We start from the raw sequence: 20,008 nt of genomic DNA, 5'->3' as shown, positions 1-20,008 counted from the left end.
GCCAAGTTCTAGTTCGCTTGGGATGTAATTAAAGTTCAGGATTTGTCTTGGCTAGTTTTTATACCAACAAACTAAATTTTAGAAAAGTAACATAGTCAAATATAATATAGCGTGTACGTAAAAATTATACTCTAAATGCCAACGACGCATATTTTTAACCTTTTGGACGCCAATGACCGATATATCTGCACCGTAAGTTCAACGCCAAAGACCGATTAATCGGTCACAGACCACAGAGCAACATAGACCTACGTGCATATGCATAAAGTTCAATTTCAGTTTTGACACTTCGGTGACCTGGCGTCAGCGTGACAGCTTTTGTGTTTGACACGGCGTCGAAAAGGTTAATATTGAACTTGGCTCTCATTTCACATTTATGTTTTTGATGGGATTCAGGTACATATTCACTGGCGTTCTTCCCGCGCCATAATATTTCTGAAGTGACTAGTTATAGTGGAAACCACAATCAGAGAAAGTAATGACAGCAGCTCGAGATGTTATCTTGCGATTTAAACATCATTTCGTAAAATCAAAGAGAATACGGTGTAGAGAGACATCGCTCGAAAAGATTGCACCATACCTTTGGCCTTTGGCCGTATGATATAAGGGAATGTAAATCATTTAGGATGTTTAAATTTAAAATGAAAATGTTTCTATTAGACAAAATTAAATTAAAGTTACCACCATAAGCAATAAGATGTACTGTTAACAATTAATTAGGCAATTAGCTAAGTTTACCCATCTATGTTTTAAGGGAGTTCCCTCTGCCAACAAACTGTCCTGCAGTTTGGCAGAAGAAAAGAATATGTATGTTAGGGTTTATTTCATCTGAATAAACGGTTTATTTATTTATTTTACTGTCTGGTAGATGGCGTTAATTTCAATATTTAACAAATTAACACATATCAGTGAAAGAATAAGGATGATAGTTAAATGGCGTTCTCACAGTTTTAATCTTCACTCAAAAGATGGCAGTAAATGTACTGTAGCTACATAATTTACTTTGACATACCGCCATGCCGCCTTGTTTCATTACAAAAGGTAGGAAGTGCAGTGCAGTGTAGTGAGTGAACACCGCCTCTATTTCAAATTTTCTTTGGTATAATTATTAATAGCAAACAAAATAGCTTAAATACCAAAGTCCAGGATTTATACCGTTGCGTGAATCTATTAGTTAAATACGGCGTGTATTGTTTACTCTTTCCAATTCTAGATACTACTGTGCAGTGGGCCAAGAAAGTGGTCTACCACCCTACGGTTGAGGTTCGTTTGAACGTCATGAGACAACAAGGTCGATTTACTTTAAACTCCGTTAGAAAAGTCAAGCTTAGCGATCGTTAGATCTCGCAGAAACTTTTGTCAAAACTGATGGTAGACCACTTTCTTGGCCCACTGTACCATCGCCCACACTCGTTAACTGTCCATCTGTGAGCCTTAAGCCTTTCGTAATAAGGTCCACCGATGGACAGTTAAGAGGACAGTTGCTGTTTGTACTTGTTGATATGAACAGTAACTAGTAACTTCCGACTCAATCGCTGCTTGTTTCCACGGTATGAGTTTGTTCGTGTTTTCTCAAACTACTCGAAGTGGTGAACGTCCTGTTACACACCCCGCACTGATATGGTTTCTCGCCAGTGTGTATTCTCATATGACTCTTCACAGTGCTGCCCTGCGTGAAGGTCTTGTTGCATATCTCGCAGGAGTATGGTCTCTCGTTCCTGTGGGTCCGCTCGTGTCTCCTCAGAGTGCTGTGTTGCGAGAACTGCTTCTTGCATACGTGACATATGTAGGGTTTCTCATTGGTGTGCGTTCGTTCGTGTGATTTCAAGTTGGAATGTTGTGCGAACAATCTGTCGCACATTGCGCACTGGTAGGGCTTCTCCCCTGTGTGGGTTCTTAAATGGTTTTTTAATATAGCCGATTTCTTGAACAGCTTCCCGCATATTTGGCACGTGCGCGCTTTTATACTCGCCTCGAGGCTCTCGCGCGGCTTCGGCAGTTCCCCGGTGTGCTGTCGCTCGTGTCTTTTTAAAGTGGTAGATTCCGAAAACTGTTTATCACACATCGCGCAAGAATATGGTTTTTCGCCCGTGTGGCAGCGTTCGTGTCTCTTCAGATCGCAGGACCGGATGAACGATTTCTTGCATACTTCACAGGCGAAGGGTTTGTCGCCCACATTGGCGGTCACATCTTCCTTGATATTGGTTGATCGTTTGTATTTTTTCACCTGTGAGTCTTCCGGTCTCTCGCCATGCATAATCCGTTCGTGTCTTCTTAAAGTGGTTGATTCCGAGAACAGTTTTTGGCACAGCTTGCAGGAATACGGTTTCTCCCCCGTGTGCGAGCGCTCGTGTCTTCTCAGATCGCCGGATTTGATGAACCCCTTGTTACAGACGTTGCAGGGGTAGGGCCTCTCGCCGGTGTGGCACCGCATGTGCTCCTTTAGTTTGGTGGAGTCCTTAAAGTTCTTGGTACATATTGGACATATGTGCTCTTTCTTGGGCCTCCGCCGCTCGGCCGGCGCCGGCGCCCCCGCGCTGCCTTCCTCTGAAACAAGTCATGAGAACATGTAGATTGTTTTGTTAAGCAAAAATCCTAATTAAACAAAACAGCTTTCACTCGTTAGAAAAAAGGTCAGTGCTGCATAAGTAGTAGTACTGATAATTCCGCTACTTGATGCTAGATGTCGACACTGAAAATAATAGTCTTTTTGGTACCAAAACTGATGTATGGAGTGAGCACTCTAAGTATTTTTTTCTCTGTAATAAATATAATAATATAAATGTTTATTTATTTAGACAACAAGATCCATTTTGTTAGTATTATATACAAACTAAAACCTAAAAACCGGCGGTCTATGATCCGGCACGTCGGATCCAACGTCGGGTGTCAAATAATGTTTACGATGTTCGGATATTTCGTGAAACGACGTCGGACCCAATGCGCCGGATGGATCTAATATAACAAGCCATACACTAACGGCACAGAATAAATAATAGTACTAAGTACAGAAGACTCACTCTCTAACAAAACGCGTCTGTTACGATCGGCACAGATATGGCCGCTAGGTGGCGACAGCGCCACGCGCGGCTTATGGCTAGCCACCAAAATTGGGGCCGAACGGATGTACTTTTAGCTACCTGTAGCAAAGCGACGAAATCGCGGAGTGAGACACGCCTGCTAACGGTAGCAAAGATCATCGATTAGACATATAGTTACCTTGAGGTTTGACCCTCTGCGTGTGCACCTCCATAGTAAGGGGCTCTAGCACCAGCATGAGCTCGCCCCGCCCCCCGCTCCCCGCGGACGCCCCTGCGACCCCCTCTGTGGTGTGCTCAGGCGAAACTCCGACCCCACCTGTCAAACAACGGTCTGTTAATATTATCAATACATATTATAAAACAAAGCCCCCTGCCGCGTCTGTCTGTCTCTATGTTCGCGATAAACTCAAAAACTACTGAACGGATTTTCATGCGGTTTTCACCTATCAATAGAGTGATTCTTGAGGAAGGACACCTAAAGGTGTATAATTTGTAACTCACGCTTGACTGCACATTTCTAATAAGTTTTCCTGTCATAGGTAAAGAACTATTTTGTGTATTTTGGTCGGACAGACAGACAGACGCACGAGTACTATAAGGGTTCCGTTTTTTCCTATTGAGGTATGGAACCCTAAAAAGGGAGATCAGCTGGACAAGATAGGGTTCAGCAAAAACACGACTTCTGTCTCAAGATATACAGCATTTACAGCAACTTACCATAAAGATTGTGGTCTTCAAACTGCGATTGCTGCAGCTGTGGAGGCTCAAGCTTGACCACGTGATCGTACAGGCCGGACGACTCGTCTGTCCCATCATTGGGGACGCTGTCCGCACCGTACGGGACGCCGTCCGCACCGTATGGGTCACCGTCCGCACCATACGGGACGCTGTCCGCATCGTAAGGGACGCCCTCCTCACCATACGGGACGCTGTCCTCGCACAGGCGCTCCTCCTTAACGTACACCGCATCTGGACCCTCGTACTCCACTTCCACCTTTACCAAAACTGACAAATGACAGAATAGGATTAATATGTTAATAAATCCATTAAATCTTTTTTCTGTTTTGTTTTAATTACAAGTATGTATTTATATGTACCTACTAACATCTAGTTTTTAAGTTTCGATTTAAGTAGACTCACACAATAAGGATTTTAAAATCTGAAATAAACGATTCAAAAACCATCAAAATCAACATTTATTCAGCAAATAGGCCACAAGGGCACTTTTACATGTCAACATGGAATTTACATACAGCAAAAAAAACACATCATCAATTATAAAATACAACTAAGCCGCAAATATCAAATCAAAGTATTACATAGAGATGTATAAAGTCTCTTAATGTCGAATTACAAAAAAATCTATAATAATAGTATTGAAAAAAAACAAAGATACAAAAACTAATCTAAAATTATTTAGAGGTGTAAATGTCTCTAAGTGTCATAACTAAAAGATTACAATAATATCGTTAATCAAATTATCCTTAGAGATGTATAGGGTCTCCAAGAGTCAAAAATTCTGTATACCTAATTAAAACATTAATTAAGAGAAAAAATGATAATAACAATAAAATAGCATACGAGAACCGAATGAGGTGTGTCCATGTAATTATCCTCAAACATAAAGTTACTAAATATAGATAGATAGATAGATAAATCGTTTATTTGTTTGCTGCAACAACACACATTTTACAAATAGGTAGGTAGATTACAAACACGACGAAAATAAAATATGTACAAAATTAACCAATATATAATAGCTCGTGTTAGCTTAAATAGACCAGTCTCCATAAACAGCACCCGTTCACGAGTATGACGCGTATCTCAGCCATCGCCTCTCTCAACCTTCATTCAGGAAAGTGGCGACCCGATCAACAACGCCACCGTAAGCAAAGACTTTTCAGCGAGATTTTTTTTTTATCAGGGTTTTAATATAAGGGTACATTTTTTAAATCATATATATATATTTTTTTTTTTTCTCTTTCTCAAAAAGAAAATAATGGACATGTGCTTACTCCCAACCTTAACCTACGCATGTCAAACGTGGAAGTTCTCATCAAAGACAAAAAGGATGATAGTTTCATGCCAAAGGGGTATGGAAAGGAGTATGCTGAAAATAAGAAGAATTGAGAAGACCAGGCATTCCATAATCAGAGGAAAAACAAAGATTATAGATGCACTAAGCCACGCCCAGAAACAAAAATGGAGATGGGCTGGCCACGTTGCCAGACTTCAGGACGAGAGGTGGACCTTAAAGACGACTGCCTGGAAAGGCCCAGACGGCAAGAGAAAAAGAAGACGGCCATTGGCACGCTGGGCTGACGACATTATTAAAGTAGCGGGGGTCAATTGGATATGGGAGGCCCAAGACTGCACAAAATGGAAAAAGCTGGAAGAGGCCTATACCTCCAAAGAGGGTTCTGGTGAAATTTAGATTTAAGCATAGGTTAAGTTACTAATTTTATCCATGATATGAAAACCAGAAATAAAAGGCTTTTTTATTTTTTATTTTTATTTATTTATTTATTTTTAAATCATAATAAATGCTAACTTGTTGCAACACTGTTTGCAATCAGTACAGATCAAATAAAGGCCAAGGACACAGGACCTTAACAGATACCATCAAACCTCGTACGCGAAACTCTGTGTAGGGGGCGCCACTACCACAATTACTCACAATCTGAGGGTCTACCTCAAACGATAGAGTCGAAATATTGTTATCTAACCTCTCTATCACTCTTACATATTCGAGCAATAAAGAGGCCTGCTCACAACATTCGGGATTCTAAAGTAGAATCCTGAGCGTAATGAGGGATTCAAGTGTTAACGCCCAAGACAAATAATTTTGATACCGTGTGACACATACTGCTTTTCACATCGACTATGAGGAAAATAAAAAAATCTTAGTGTTGACACAATCTGATGCTTAAACAGATTATTTAAGCTAAAAAAATAATGTGCAAAAAAAATTTAAAAATAGTGTGCTAGAACAAGTGCCCCTTTGATCCCTCCTAGCAGGGAGGAAAAAGCTCTTTTCCGAATAGGTGGTGTGAAAATAAAAATTCTCTCTCTCTCTCTCTCAAACTCATTTTAGTTTATACTTCATAGTAACAGCATCACACGAAGAAGATTTCGGGAACTTACCCGGTTCCGTACAATCCGGGGGCTCTAACTTCACGCGCGTTTCCAACGACATACCACTGCCACCTTACTAAACAAACCAGGAATCTACGTCCTCGCAGGCTTTACTATCTGCGTTGGGACGCTGTGCTGGGACTATACTAGCTTGCAGTATAGCATAGTACATATCTTTTTTGACAAAATTGCTATAGTAAATACTGCTACTCGTGTGATTGAAGTTTTTGTATGTAGGCGAAGCAATAAGCAAATGGGTAATAAACAAGTTATTTACGATAGCACGCTGTGGCTACGCTACAATACAAAACAATTTAAACAATAAAACAAGAATAAAAAGAATAGATAAAATGATTAGAATTTGACGTTTGGTTTGACAAAGCGCTGACAGATGACAATCAAAAATTGAAATTGCCATAGTAAAATTATTTTACACTGTCCAATCTTTGGTCCAATCTTAAAGTTGTAACTAGTGTCCGACCGAAGGTTCGGTTTCGGTTTCGGTTTCGGCCAGTTTCGGCCAAAAAATCATGTTTCGGCTGTAGTTTCGGTTTCGGCCAAAAAACGGCCGAACCTTTCGGCCGGGCCGAAACTTACGAAATGGTACTTCGGACAAAGACCAAAAGTTGGGGAATAAGTAGGACAACAATATTAATACCTACATATACTGATTCATGTATATTAGGTACAGACATTAATTGGTTTATTATAAAACACAATTCCACTAATGAGGGCGTCACTGGACGGTTGACGCAGTCTTAAGAGGCTGTCAATACCTATAAGTGAATGAGATAGCACTGTCGCATGTTACTGGGCCCTGGGCAAGATAATAATAAGAAAACTAGCCTCACTTTTTACCTCAATTTACCATTGGTTTGTGTTCCACATGTCCTCTACTTCAGCTTAGCCTTTGGCCTCGCTGCGCCATGCTCGGCCTGCGGTCTCGCTTTTGAATACAATGGACATTGGTTGGAGTCTGTGCTCAACTACTTATCCTTAAGCCTTAAGCACGGCTTTGACTTCGCATGAAAGTTCGCCTCAATGGGGCACTTCGGACTTTTCGGCCCAGGTGAAGATCGGTACCCGGCCTTGCGATATTGTTAACAAAAAATTTCGCGCTCGCTGCGCTCGCGTTTTTGGTTGACCCTGTGTCTTCATGTTAGCTTGACTGGTGAATGAATAGAGTTAGACCAACAAAATTCTGCAATGATTTTGATAGCATACGCAGTGCAACTAGTGCAAATGTTCTTTATACGTCATAATTTCATAGAAGTTTTGACGTTTAAAATAACACTTGCACTGCGTGTGTTATCAACTTATCAAAATCTTTGCAGAATTATCTTGGTCTAACTCTAGTAATTTTCATAAAAAACTGCTTAAGTAACATCAATTTCAAGGACATTGGGTGTTGACAGCCCCATAATATGTGTGTAAAAGCGGCTTTATGACATTTTTTCAACGATTTTAACAAGTCTACAAAAGTTTCGGTTTCGGTTTCGGTTTCGGCCGAAACTAGAGCCAAAGCCGAACATTCGGTTTCGGTTTCGGTTTCGGCAAAAAAACATGTTTCGGTCGGACACTAGTTGTAACACACTATCGCACCGACCTTGGTGCGTCGCACCCATAAGTGAGAGCGAGAAACAGATATCCCACCAAAAACATTTTCATGTAAAATGTTGCCAAGACGAAACCATAAGGCTCGCACTGACAAAAAGTTAGAGACAAACCAAAGAAAGTCTGCAGCGCTAGATTAAAAGTAGTTTTTAAAAATCAGTATGCGACAACACCACAGAAAATGGATTAAATAGTCTTGATACTTGTGAAATTTCTACCATATTTACCGTCATGGTAAAATAAATTTCATTCCAACAATAGATGTCCCTATTAATATGTAGACATATACTAATATTGATAAATAATATTGGGAGAATGTGACATTTGGCTTCATCAAAATTAATAAGCTTTTGTAATATCCGCGACGGCGGTAAATAGGTACAGAGGGCCTACCGCGAACACCGAAGTTCTCAATATGCGAGCATCTTTCTCTTTTACTCCCATTAAGGCGTAATTAGATTGACAGAGAAATTGCCCGCAATTTGCGAACTAAAGTTTTCGGAAAAACGAAATAAACCATTAAAACAATAAACATATATTAAAAATTAATTTTAGCTTTAACTAGTAGGTACCCATGCCGTGAGCATAAGCATGGAGGTTGTGGGTTCGAGCTCAAAACCCGGCTAGTACCAATGAGTTTCTCGAAATGTTAGAGGAAGTTCATAAGTATGCCTATACCTATTAGGTGTGTTCAATTTGCTGTGAAACCTTAGTCTAAACCAATATTATATTATCTAAGTAGGTACATATGGTGAAGTATTAAGATGTTTCATTCCACTTACCCGTCATCAACTCCAAATTTTGTAAACATTGTCGTTTTTCAGCTTGAATCGCCTCGTGCTGACTTTTTACAAGTGTAAAATTATTCGTCATGCGGAAAAGTAACTCCCGCACGCCGGTTTTGTAAGGTTTCACCATGTTTATTCCGTTCATCACAAAACACAATGAATATTTAAACGATTTTGACAAACACATACCATAGTGCATGACGTTTACTGACTGCTTAAAAAACATTGCCATATGTAGTTTTTTAATTCGATGTCAAATTATTGCGCTGCAGACTTTCTTTGGTTTGTCTCTATCAGATCTCTTGTAGAGCCAAGCTTCTAACTCTACGAGTACAAGCCCTAACTTCACAAACTCTACACCTTAGTCAAAATATGTGGCTTGACCGTTTCGCTACTGTCACATGGACGTAAGGTGAAAAATGTATTCACTATTCATTATTTTTTATAATACAATAGTTCTTGGAGTAACAAAACGGCCAAGCCACATATTTTGACTAAAGTGTAGAGTTTGTGAAGTTAGGGCTTGTACTCGTAGAGTTAGAAGCTTGGCTCTACAAGAGATCTGATAACTTTTTGTCAGTGCGAGCCTTATGGTTTCGTCTTGGCAACATTTTACATGAAAATGTTTTTGGTGGGATTTCACTTCTTTTTGTAAGTTGCTTCCATCCCCTAATTTAAAGGGTTGCGCGTGTGATTTAAGGACCTACTATTAAAAATCCTGAAATACGTACCTCGGGGCATCTTTTATACAATCTGCTTTTTACTGATTCCCCATACAACCTTCAACCCTCTTTTTCCCCTAACGCCCTTTTCCACCCCCTTTTCACCCTTACGGGGTGATTTTGGGGTTGAAAACTATTCTATGCCATTCCCCATTACAAAAACTATCTACATAACAAATTTCAACTAAATCGGTTCAGCGGTTATTGATTTCCCATACAAAATTCCACCCCCCTTTTCCCCCCCTTAGGGACAAAAAATTTCAAGTTTTTGAATTTTTTTGTTGTTTGTGTACTAACATTATCTTACATACCAAATTTCAGCTTCCTAGGACTTCAGGAAGTACCCTAGAGGTTTTGATGATCAACAGTGAGTGAGTGAGTCAGTGACGAAATCGGGGTTTTTTAGTTATGAATAAAATCTTAAGTATAAGAGCTATGCAATTGAATTTTTTTATGTTTAATTAATAAGTCCACTATTGACATCATATCCCGAGAATTTTGTTTATCTGGTATAATCCAAACCCAAGTTATGAGGGATCAAAAAACGGCGAAGCGCTTCGAGAAAAGGTAGTAGTGCCCTTGCGCTTCGCTTTGCTCGTCTTGGCGGGGGCACTACCGTGCCCCCAGATCTCTTCCTCGCTCTTACTTATGGGTGCGACGCACCAAGGCAGGGACCGGAACCGATTACCATTAAAAGGGTATTACCCCGCGTAAATGATAGAGTTGTTTTTAAAAACCGTATCAATTCGGCAACATTGACGTATAATATCTAGGGACGGGCTAACGGGGCACTAAAAATCGTACTAGTTCAGCGGTGCTACTCACGAATTCCAGCCAATCGTGCAGTCTAACGCAACTAGTTGCGACCAATTTGTTAATGTAATATTTTTATTTATTTATTTTAGATTTAATTTTGACTACATGTGATAGAAATAAGTTATACCTAATTACTGTTAATCTTCTTGATAATTAAAATATTTTTTTTTTAATTAGATATAGATAGACATTAATAATTAAAAATAGATTATAATTTGCTTGATGCTTAATTTGAATTTGTTGTAATGGAAATAATGTATTGACATGTAAAATACTTCTATTTTATCAATAAAAGTTTGATTGATTGATTGATTGATTGATAATAGCGCGCGTAATGCGAACTTGTCAACCAATCGCGCGCGAGATGCGAACTCATCAACCAATCGCGTTGTGGCGATTTCACACCGCTGTTCTGGCCCCTGTCATGCCTCATTATTATTGCCCGTCAAGCCAGTCCCTAGATATCTATTCTATGTCAATGTTCGGCAAGCATATCAATTCATATCATTGACTTTAGGCTCTGAGGGCCTACCGCGAACCATGTTCGACGTGTTGCCTCTCTGTTGCACTTGTAAATTCGTACGTAAGTGTGACAGGAGGCAACACGTCTAACGTGGTTCGCGGTAGGCCCTCTGTCTTCACTTTCCGCCGATCAGTCTATTATAAAAAAAAAAACAAATAAAACAGCTGCTAGGGAGTGACTTGTAACATCAAATCCTTCTTCCTTGATTTAAGATTACCTTTTGAACAATAAACACTGATAAAATGAATAAAGAAATTTAAAAAGGCGCTTTTTGTTTTTTTTAAGGCCTATCCAGACGAGAACAATTTTTCGCCAATCTGATTAAATTGTCCGATCAAACCAGGACGTGCGGACATGGTGCGGACCAAAGAGTAGTATAATATATATATGAGACACAAACTGGCTGTCAACTTGTCAAGTGTCATAAACATGATAAACGTCATACAATGCCAAAATGCCATTCCCCAAGCCATCCGAAAATCGGTAGGAAAGTGATATATTATGTAGTTAAAATAACCATGTAGTTAGAATATAATACTCTACTTAACACTGACTACCAGTAAAGCCCTAGAAGCTGTTATCTCTACAAGTATAGTATAATCCTCCTGGTTAACATAGAGTAATACATGTAGCTGACTTCTATGGATGACAGTAACTTCTATAACTCGACAAATCGATGAAGTTTCCATTGTATCGTGCTCCGCGTAAAACAGTACTCTTGCCTAAAATATAGCTTGTTATTACAGCGTGCTGAACGCAGGCTTCTAGCCCAACAGTCCAGACTTCCGAATATTTTCGAGACATCGGGGAACGAAGACAGTTTCTTGTGACGGAGGCCTGAAGGTCGAGACAGTATGTCTCGGGAGGCTGCGGGCGTGAAGAGTCCTGAGTGTGTTATTATGGAAGGTCAGTTTTATGATATTAACTATAATATGAGCAGTACTGATAGTGACAATTCCGCTACTTGAGGCTAGATGCCGACTACGAAAATATTAGTCGTTTTGGTAGCACACTGTCTGCTTAATTTTTTTGCCCTTATATAAAATAATATTTTGAATTGAAATTAGTTTTGTAATTTGTGGTCAAAGATGTTCGGGTTATCAAAAAATGCAAAGTTGACCGTGATGCATTCTGGTTCCAGAGAGGTCTGATGATGAGTTTAAATATGAGGTGGCCCTGGAGCCGGGGTGTGTAGAGCTGCCTGTGCACAGTACTGCAGGTAAGATGTTCTTACAGATCACCTCTACTCATAGAGCTCATATAATAGCCTCCAAAGGCCCAGCCATACAAACGAAACATCCAAATTTTGCCACTGAAATTTGCACCTAAATTGTAGGAAATACAGTTGATTTTGCGTTGTTGGAAAATTGAATGAAACAAAGCAAAAGTGACTGTTCCAATTGAACATGGTTTAAATTGAATCGAACTGAATAGGTACAATAGGTAGGACCTTGGGCCTTATGAGGTTAAGGTAGTAGTAAAAAACTTTATTGCACAAAACAAGTACATAACATAGAGATAATACAATGAATGTATACAATGGCAAACTTATCTCTTTAAGGGATCCCTTCCAGCTAACCTTTGAGCAACTGAGAGTGATAAATAGGAAATGGTAGTAGTAATTAGGATTTGTACAAGATGAAGAAGACAAATATATCAAATTTATTACAGTACACACCTACCTAGTTTTCTTCCAATTGAAATTGGTTTGAAAGCCATAACTTCTTTTATTTTGCCTCCAGTATATCTATAATAATCACAATTAATTTACTGACATGGTACTTATTAACGAGTTATTCACACTAGTTACCACCAAATTGTTACCAGTGGCAGCCAGTGGTAACAAATAAGAATATTTTCTAAGTTTTTACCCCCGAGAACAACTGAGAAATAAGAAAGTTTTATTTTCAGACAACACTGTCAGTAGCAGAAGTTGTTACGCGGACAAGTTGTTCAAAATGATCTTGACGCGACTTTATTATTAAGAAAATAAGAGTGCGTGTAATTTTGAACACCACACCCGCTTAGCAACTTCTGCTGCTGACTGTACGTACCCATATCAAACTAGAAATAAGAATTCTTATAAGCTAAAATAAAAGTAAAATAATTAAAATAGTTAATTCTTGGGGTACTTTTTCTTAGTATATGATAAGATAAGATAAGATTTCTTTATTGTCAAAGATTAATTCTTTATTTTTATTATTTCTTTATTTTTTTTATGACATTTATATCAGTTTATAATTTATATAATTGTTTCTACTTGAAATAAAAACAAATTAAGATATTTTCTGAAAATAAATTAGTTTGTTCTAATACGACTTATGTATTGTTTGTGCAGGCAAGGAGGCAGAAGACCCTTTGAGGATGGAGAGTGGCTCGGACGAGGCCGAGGAGTTCAGGTTCGAGGTGGCCGTGGAGCCCGAGAGTGTGCTTGTGCCCGGCGACATCGAGACCCTTCACGGTTACTTGCTTTTTAATATGATTTGGTGCAACAGATACTAACCGCGTTGAAGGGCCTGCCATCTTGTGGCCTGAATTGGAAACATAAACTGTAGTGACACTTCACGCCAACCCATTCTACAGTTCACGTACGTTTTCTTATGGGCCGAAGTAACGAAACGAGATGTAGGTACACTATAGTAGTTTTGTAAAAATTTGCCCGAGATTGACTTTTGTCTAATTTAAATATATGCCTAAGTAGTTTGATTATTTTTCATTAAGTGATATTATAAAAAGTTATCTCTCCCTCTCTCTCTCTCTCTCTCTCTCTCTCTCTCTCTCTCTCTCTCTCTCTGTCTCTCTCTCTTTGTATCTCTCAAGTTAGTAAAGTTATTTTAGTCAAAAACTACCCCTCTCAATTCCAGTATTGTTTCAGCCGAATCTCGCCCCTCCATGCTCCCGCTTCGCGATCACGACGCCGCCGACACCACAAACTCTGAAGAGGAGCAGGAAGCTTACACTGACTCTCCACAAAACGCAGAGAACGTCTGTGACAACTGCGGGAGAGCATACGCACACAAACGAAGTCTCATTCGTCACATGGTGATCTGTCTGCCCGGCACTATACCCAACCCTAATATAATCAGTCAAAGCACCACGAGGGCAAAGAAGTTCACCTGCGAAATATGCCAAGAAACCTGCCACGATTTCGAACATTTAAAGAGTCATATCCGAAGCCACACAGGAGACAAACCATTCACATGCGAAATTTGCAACAAAGAATTCTCGCTTTTATACTATCTGAAGAAACATAAGCGAATTCACGCCGGGGAAATATCGTGCGAAGTGTGCAATAAAGCATTTGCGACACCTAGCCATTTGAAACGACATCAATCAACCCAAAGGTGCGCAAAGACATTCTCGTGTAAGCTATGTGACGAGAAATTTGCAACGATAAGTAGTTTAAATATCCATCAGCGGACTCACACTGGTGAGAAAATATTTTCTTGCAAGAATTGTCCGAAGAAGTTTACGAGCTCGAGCAACTTGAGGATACACGAGTATATTCACAGTGGGGAGAAGCCGCACAAGTGCGAGTTCTGCAGCAAGCGGTTCACGCAGGTGAGCACTCTGAACAACCACCGGCGGATACACACTGGTGAAAAACCATACTCATGCGAATATTGCTTGAAGAAGTTTGCGTTTTTAGGCAACTATAAGGCACATAAACTTATTCACTTATAACGACGTTAAAGTCTGTTAAGAAATGAAATATTGAACGAAAACTAATATATAATGGTTGGCAGTCGAAAGACTAAAAGGTATATATGTATTATTTATGGAAAGTAAATAAAGAAGCTTTATATATTTCAGTTATTTATTCTTCTCACACTATATACAGATTGTAGACTACGCATTTTTTTCATACAAAACAGCTAAGCCAAGGAAACAATACAAAGGAACATACTTTTGTCCGAGCTGGGCAAGTGAATTATAATAATTGCACCATCCAAACTGTAAATAATTATTATTGTTCTAAATAAATTTCTTCATTTTCGCATTTGTTTTCTGTTTTTTTTTTACTAATAATTACTGTTAGTGGCCCTGAACAACGCCGCGATGCCGGTCATAATATGCGGCTCCTGAATGCATCATGGAGGCTTATGGTATGTGGGTAGATAAAGTAGTGTATGTAACTGTACATAATTAGGCATTAAAACACTCGTGTGATCCTTTTAAGAAACTCACTTCGTTCGTTTCTTAAACCCACACTCGTGTTTAATGCCCTTCATTATGTACAGTCACATAAACTACTATTTGTATTGTTTTGGAGCTCCTAAAAATAATAATCTTTTATCTTTATGCCGATTAGTACAGCTTTTATGTCTACCGTTCTCCAATTTTCCCTCAATTGCTCAAGGGTTAACTGGAAGAGATCCCTGAAAGGGTAAGTTCGCCTTTGTACTAATGATGTGTGTTCTTTCATGTTTTATGTTTCTCTTTGTACAATAAAGTATTTTACTACTACTACTACAATACAAAAGGTAATCCCGGTCGATATAAGCCTAGTGAAACTAACCGTGATTCATTCAAAACTGAAAGCACATATTATTTATTTACTTATTTTTAACTTTATTGCACAAAAACAAGTAAAAACTACAAAAGGCGAACTTAATGCCTTGAGGCATTCTCTACCAGTCAACCACTGAGGTTAACAGAAATTAGGTAAGACTAGGCCAAAGGTATGGTGCAATCTTTTCGAGCGATGACCTAGTCTCGAGTAGATGGCGTTACTTTTTGATATTTACCAAATTTAACACTATCAGTGAAAGAATAAGTTACAGTGATAGTGTATCAACCATGTACATGCAATTGATACATTATACATATTATTCACTCATACGAATATCTTAAAAGCTGAGGAACATTGGAACCTGACAAGTCATACGACAAACGCCAATTTGGCTCGCCGATTTCGACCGCCGATTATGAATGATATTACTGATAAAATGGAGGTGCGGACGCAAGAACACCAATTTGTGACTAGTATTCCCGTTCGGCGACATTTTTTTAATTTATTGCGCTCAAATATCACCATAAAACTAAAATTACTTAAGTGATTAAATGACAGCGTTTTACACAAAAATAAAACGCTAATTAAATAACTTACCATATTCGGAACCTAAAGTAATATATTGAGAGTGGCAACACTGTAGTTAGTCGTATTGTCCTTTTCTAGCATATACGTCCATCTCTCTCCCACACCCCCACCACTTCAGGCAGTTGCGTTTGACAATTTTGACAGTTAGAAACAAACGCAAATTACCTCATTGTCTCAAAATTATACAAATTTACACCAGGCAGGATTAAAACTTTAGGTTCCGAATATGGTAAGTTATTTAATTAGCGTTTTATTTTTGTGTAAAACGCTGTCATTAAACAACTGTACCGATATTCGGAACCTAAAGTAATATATTGAGACGTGTTTGTTATCGCCTGGTGGTGGGAAGACGCCAAGCCAATGTGATTATACATGTACTTACATATTATGTATATGTAATATTATTATATTAGGAGTGTTTAATTAATTAATTAATTATGTAGTACACCCTGTATTTTAATACATGTGAGGAGAGAGGTATTTAGTAAAGCATACAATTTTATATACCATTATATTATGATACTAACTTTCCATTTTATATACGTATTTAATGTAGGTACTTATAAATTTTCAACGAAAATAAGTGAGTCACCACAAGGGTGCTATAGTACTTAATTATATGTATGTGAGACTATGTAAAAGAAGATAAGTCAGTCTACTCTTCAGGGAGCATACAACATCTGTGATATGGAGTGATGTAATTAAAATATGAAAAGATAAAAATCATAAAGTACTCGAGTAGTTTTTATTTATAACTCCCAATTATTGACAAATTTGATAATAATTATCTAGTAAGGTAAGCAGTTGCAGGATATAACAAGGACAAGACCTTTCTTATTTCCAGAATCCCTCAGGATTAAGTAGACGAATATTTTAAATATTCGTTATATCACTATCACTACCCACAAAGTTAATATTGGGTAGGTACTTAATAAAATATCATAGGGAATACTTTTAATGATTTTACTGAATTCTTTTAATGACTGTGAGCCAGTGTGAGCTATTTATTTGGTTATAGCTATAAAATGCATTTAATCGTTTGTACGCTTTACTAACGCGAACGCGAGCTAATGGACCTAAACAAACCTTACTTAAAATTGTGAAGGTTACTTTGAGAGCTTAAGCCATATCATAATACTCATGTGGGCACTAGTTACGACGCTTTTTGGTGCTCTTGACGTTCAAATGGTAAATGTAGAATTGCCACAGAGCTTTATCAATGATATTTGTATAGGTGCAGCTCATTCTGCTTATGTTCATGTTTAGCTATCATCAAGTGACCTTAATTGTACTCATTATTGTCTATATATGCAGTATGAGTAGTTTACCTTATCTGGTGCCTACTAGTAGACATAAACTTGATTGTTTCTGAACGCTAAAGTGGCTTAATTTATGTAAACCATTCATAGACATAGCTTAATTCTGAATATTCAGTCTTCTCTTTCCAGATTAAGAATAAGGTACTTAATTCGAAACCTTAGCTCATCGCATATGTGTTTTTAACCAAAATGAAAATTTGTGTTTATTTTGTGATTTTACATTATTTGCAATAACTGTGCGGAACCATGGGGTCCCCGACCTTTTGCCGGGCACCCGTGGGCCCAAAGCCAACAGCGCAGATGCCGTTTAAGAGGAACCTCTATTTTATCCAATGCTAGGGTCAACACTTTGTCGAATATATTTGATATTTATGTATATTTATCCTCCTTATGACCTAAGGGTAGGTTAATTGTAACTTTTTGATATCAAATATACGCAGAATAGTCAATTATTTTGTATTCTGAAGTGCATATAATATTACTGGATTTGGGCCAGTGTGCTTTTGTATACTATATCTCTGGCCTACTATATAGGCTAGTCTATTAACATCCCGCCTCCTGGAAGGCAGTATACAGACTTCTTAGATATATTCACGGTAGTGCTAAGAGTGTGGACCTGGTTTTCCGACACTTGACTGCATGAGATTATTTTTTCAGGTCTCGAGCAAGAAGGGTGCCTAGATAGGTTGAGGTCCTCAACTTGTGGATTTGGTAGGAGCAAGACACAGACGGGGTGTAAATTAGTTAATCCACCATGTTTCAAGAGATTCATGTGCATTCATGCCTTCAGGTTACACTGTAGAGACAGACTAACACTTTGGCAGAGTTTTGCTAACATATAATAATAGATTGCATTTGTTTGGGTGTACAATTACATGTTCCACACCAAAAACATAATTATTTATATATTTCAATCTATTTTTGAAAGGTTTGCGTTTCAAAATAGCTTCGCCTTTTCGCAAGGCGTGCTCCTGTTCCCCTATTTTATTGTGCAAAGCGAACAGTATCACAATGCTATAATTTTGTATAAATTGAGAACTAGAGGGTCATGCCCTAGACGTGACCGCCCAGAAACTGTGCTAGAACCGTTCGTACAAACCATTCAGTCACTATTTTTAAAAACCTTTTGTAGTGGGTAGATTCCACGGTCTTAAATTTATTAAACGTGTAGTATCAAACTATGACAAGTCATGATAAGTGAAATAAGTGACAACAGTATCTGGTCCGTGCATAGAAGCACTTGCCCTTGAGGTTAGGGCATGGGTAGTTTATTATAAACTTAATCCGTGCATAGGAGCACTTACGATACAGGTGGTTTAAAACTTCCAGGGTCACAATACAGACACAAGGGTGTAAAATACATAATTCATAAACGCCCGTTAGGCCAGTTTTGTATATTTTATTTCAAACATGCTTGTGCAGCACCGCCAGCACATGATAATTTTCCTAATATACCATGGCAGTCAGGGATATAATAATTATGTAAAAAGGTAGGTAACCTTGGTCATGTCGTGTACATAGGTAGGTACTCGTAAACATGTTAACTGAAAGACAAGTGCTCTCCAGCCAAATATAATTTATGCAACTGTGAGCTGCTCTTACATTGGGATCATATGTATTTATTTCTAGTCTGTCATATTGTAGCAGGCCTAGACTTCAAAGGTTTTTAGATGTTTATAGGGCCGTTAAACGGACCCTTTGTACACCTTGAGCAGGCTGTTTGTTTCACACCATGGGTAATATATATTGTAAACATAGCTTATTTCAGAATGGAATCGTAAGCTCTGTCGTGTCGTGAGCTTACCGAGCCTGATTTAATTAGAGTCCACAGATTGTATGGACCTTGGAGGATTGACCACTCCTTATTCTAATTATCAATATTCTGCCTGGGCTTATAGTCGAAATTAGGTGACTAAATCTCTTAGTATTATCTATGCCACCCAAGTTATGAGGCTTAGCGTCTCCAGACCACAATTTTATATTAGGGTGCAAAGATTTTTTCCATCTTTAAAATAAAAATGAGTCGAGATAGGCCTGGAATCTTAGGTTTTTATTTTACCTATTATAATTTTAGAAATGTTATGTAAATGGAAAGCAGTTTTCACTTTTACCACAGTTAATTAGCCCAATTTCGGGTTTAGCCAATAGGGTGTTCGGGACCCTTGAAATAGATTGGTAAACAAAAATGAAAACTCTAATAACGAAGCCTTGCCTATTTCGACTGATTTTTACCCAAAACATTATTTTAAACCATTTTTACATTCTCTAAAAAGAGATATTTACAACTTAATCTTTGTAATATTTTTGTGATTGTGGTCTACTCGCACGCCTGTGTTATGACCATATCATTTATATTTCTGTGAATATGTCTGACGTGCCTTGCGCAGGCTTACATAGGTTATAATATCATCATCAATAACTTGACGTCAGTTTGTGAACGAATCAAAGATTCTTTTGGCACACCTTACGCAGGTATAAACATGGCAGCCTTGCGCAGGTTTAGATAGGTACATAATATATTGGTTTCATCACAAATAACTTGACGTTAGTTTGTGAACGAATCAAAGATTCTTTTGGCACACCTTACGCAGGTGTAAACATGGCAGCCTTGCGCAGGTTTAGATAGGTACATAATATATTGGTTTCATCACAAATAACTTGACGTTAGTTTGTGAACGAATAAAAGATTCTCTTAGGCGCACCTTAGCAGGTGGAACCATAACAAACGTAAGTTTAAGAATAAGTATCATTCAAATCAAATACCCTGAGTTCCTTGCTCGACAAGGTGAAAGGCTTTACGCCGGCTTTAACAGGCACTTTTAGAAAGTGAGGTAATTTGCGTTTGTTTCTAACTGTCAAAATTGTCAAACGCAACTGCCTGAAGTGGTGGGGGTGTGGGAGAGAGATGGACGTATATGCTAGAAAAGGACAATACGACTAACTACAGTG

The 20,008-nt window shown here is 38.4% G+C and overlaps 2 protein-coding genes across 2 annotated transcripts; one reads left to right on the top strand and one right to left on the bottom strand.

Moving 5' to 3' along the window:
• Nucleotides 1-1,526: 1,526 nt before the first annotated feature.
• LOC134659501 (zinc finger protein 135-like) lies at nucleotides 1,527-2,551 on the bottom strand. Its single transcript, XM_063515145.1, has one exon. It carries the CDS (start codon nucleotides 2,432-2,434, stop codon nucleotides 1,529-1,531), a length of 906 nt encoding a protein of 301 aa, XP_063371215.1. The 5' UTR covers nucleotides 2,435-2,551; the 3' UTR covers nucleotides 1,527-1,528.
• An 8,942-nt stretch (nucleotides 2,552-11,493) lies between these two features.
• On the top strand, nucleotides 11,494-14,375 carry LOC134659654 (zinc finger protein 716-like). The gene is made up of 4 exons (XM_063515330.1): nucleotides 11,494-11,545; nucleotides 11,781-11,858; nucleotides 12,978-13,100; nucleotides 13,515-14,375. Exons 1-4 carry the CDS (start codon nucleotides 11,494-11,496, stop codon nucleotides 14,321-14,323), a joined length of 1,062 nt encoding a protein of 353 aa, XP_063371400.1. The 3' UTR covers nucleotides 14,324-14,375.
• Nucleotides 14,376-20,008: the final 5,633 nt, after the last annotated feature.

The sequence above is a fragment of the Cydia amplana genome, chromosome 25, assembly GCF_948474715.1.
Source record: "Cydia amplana chromosome 25, ilCydAmpl1.1, whole genome shotgun sequence".
Classification (NCBI taxonomy): Eukaryota; Metazoa; Arthropoda; class Insecta; order Lepidoptera; family Tortricidae; genus Cydia; species Cydia amplana.
Note: the sequence above shows the minus strand (reverse complement) of the source record. Positions and strands in the feature narration are given on the sequence as shown.

Bases quoted from the DNA above. Each gene is read 5' to 3' on its own strand.
- LOC134659501 (XM_063515145.1), bottom strand. From the start codon at position 2,434: ATGCGGTGCCACACCGGCGAGAGGCCCTACCCCTGCAACGTCTGTAAC.
- LOC134659654 (XM_063515330.1), top strand. From the start codon at position 11,494: ATGTCTCGGGAGGCTGCGGGCGTGAAGAGTCCTGAGTGTGTTATTATG. The intron at 11,546-11,780 runs GTCAGTTTTATG...TTCTGGTTCCAG, and splicing joins TGAGTGTGTTATTATGGAAG to AGAGGTCTGATGATGAGTTT. The intron at 11,859-12,977 runs GTAAGATGTTCT...TTGTTTGTGCAG, and splicing joins GCCTGTGCACAGTACTGCAG to GCAAGGAGGCAGAAGACCCT.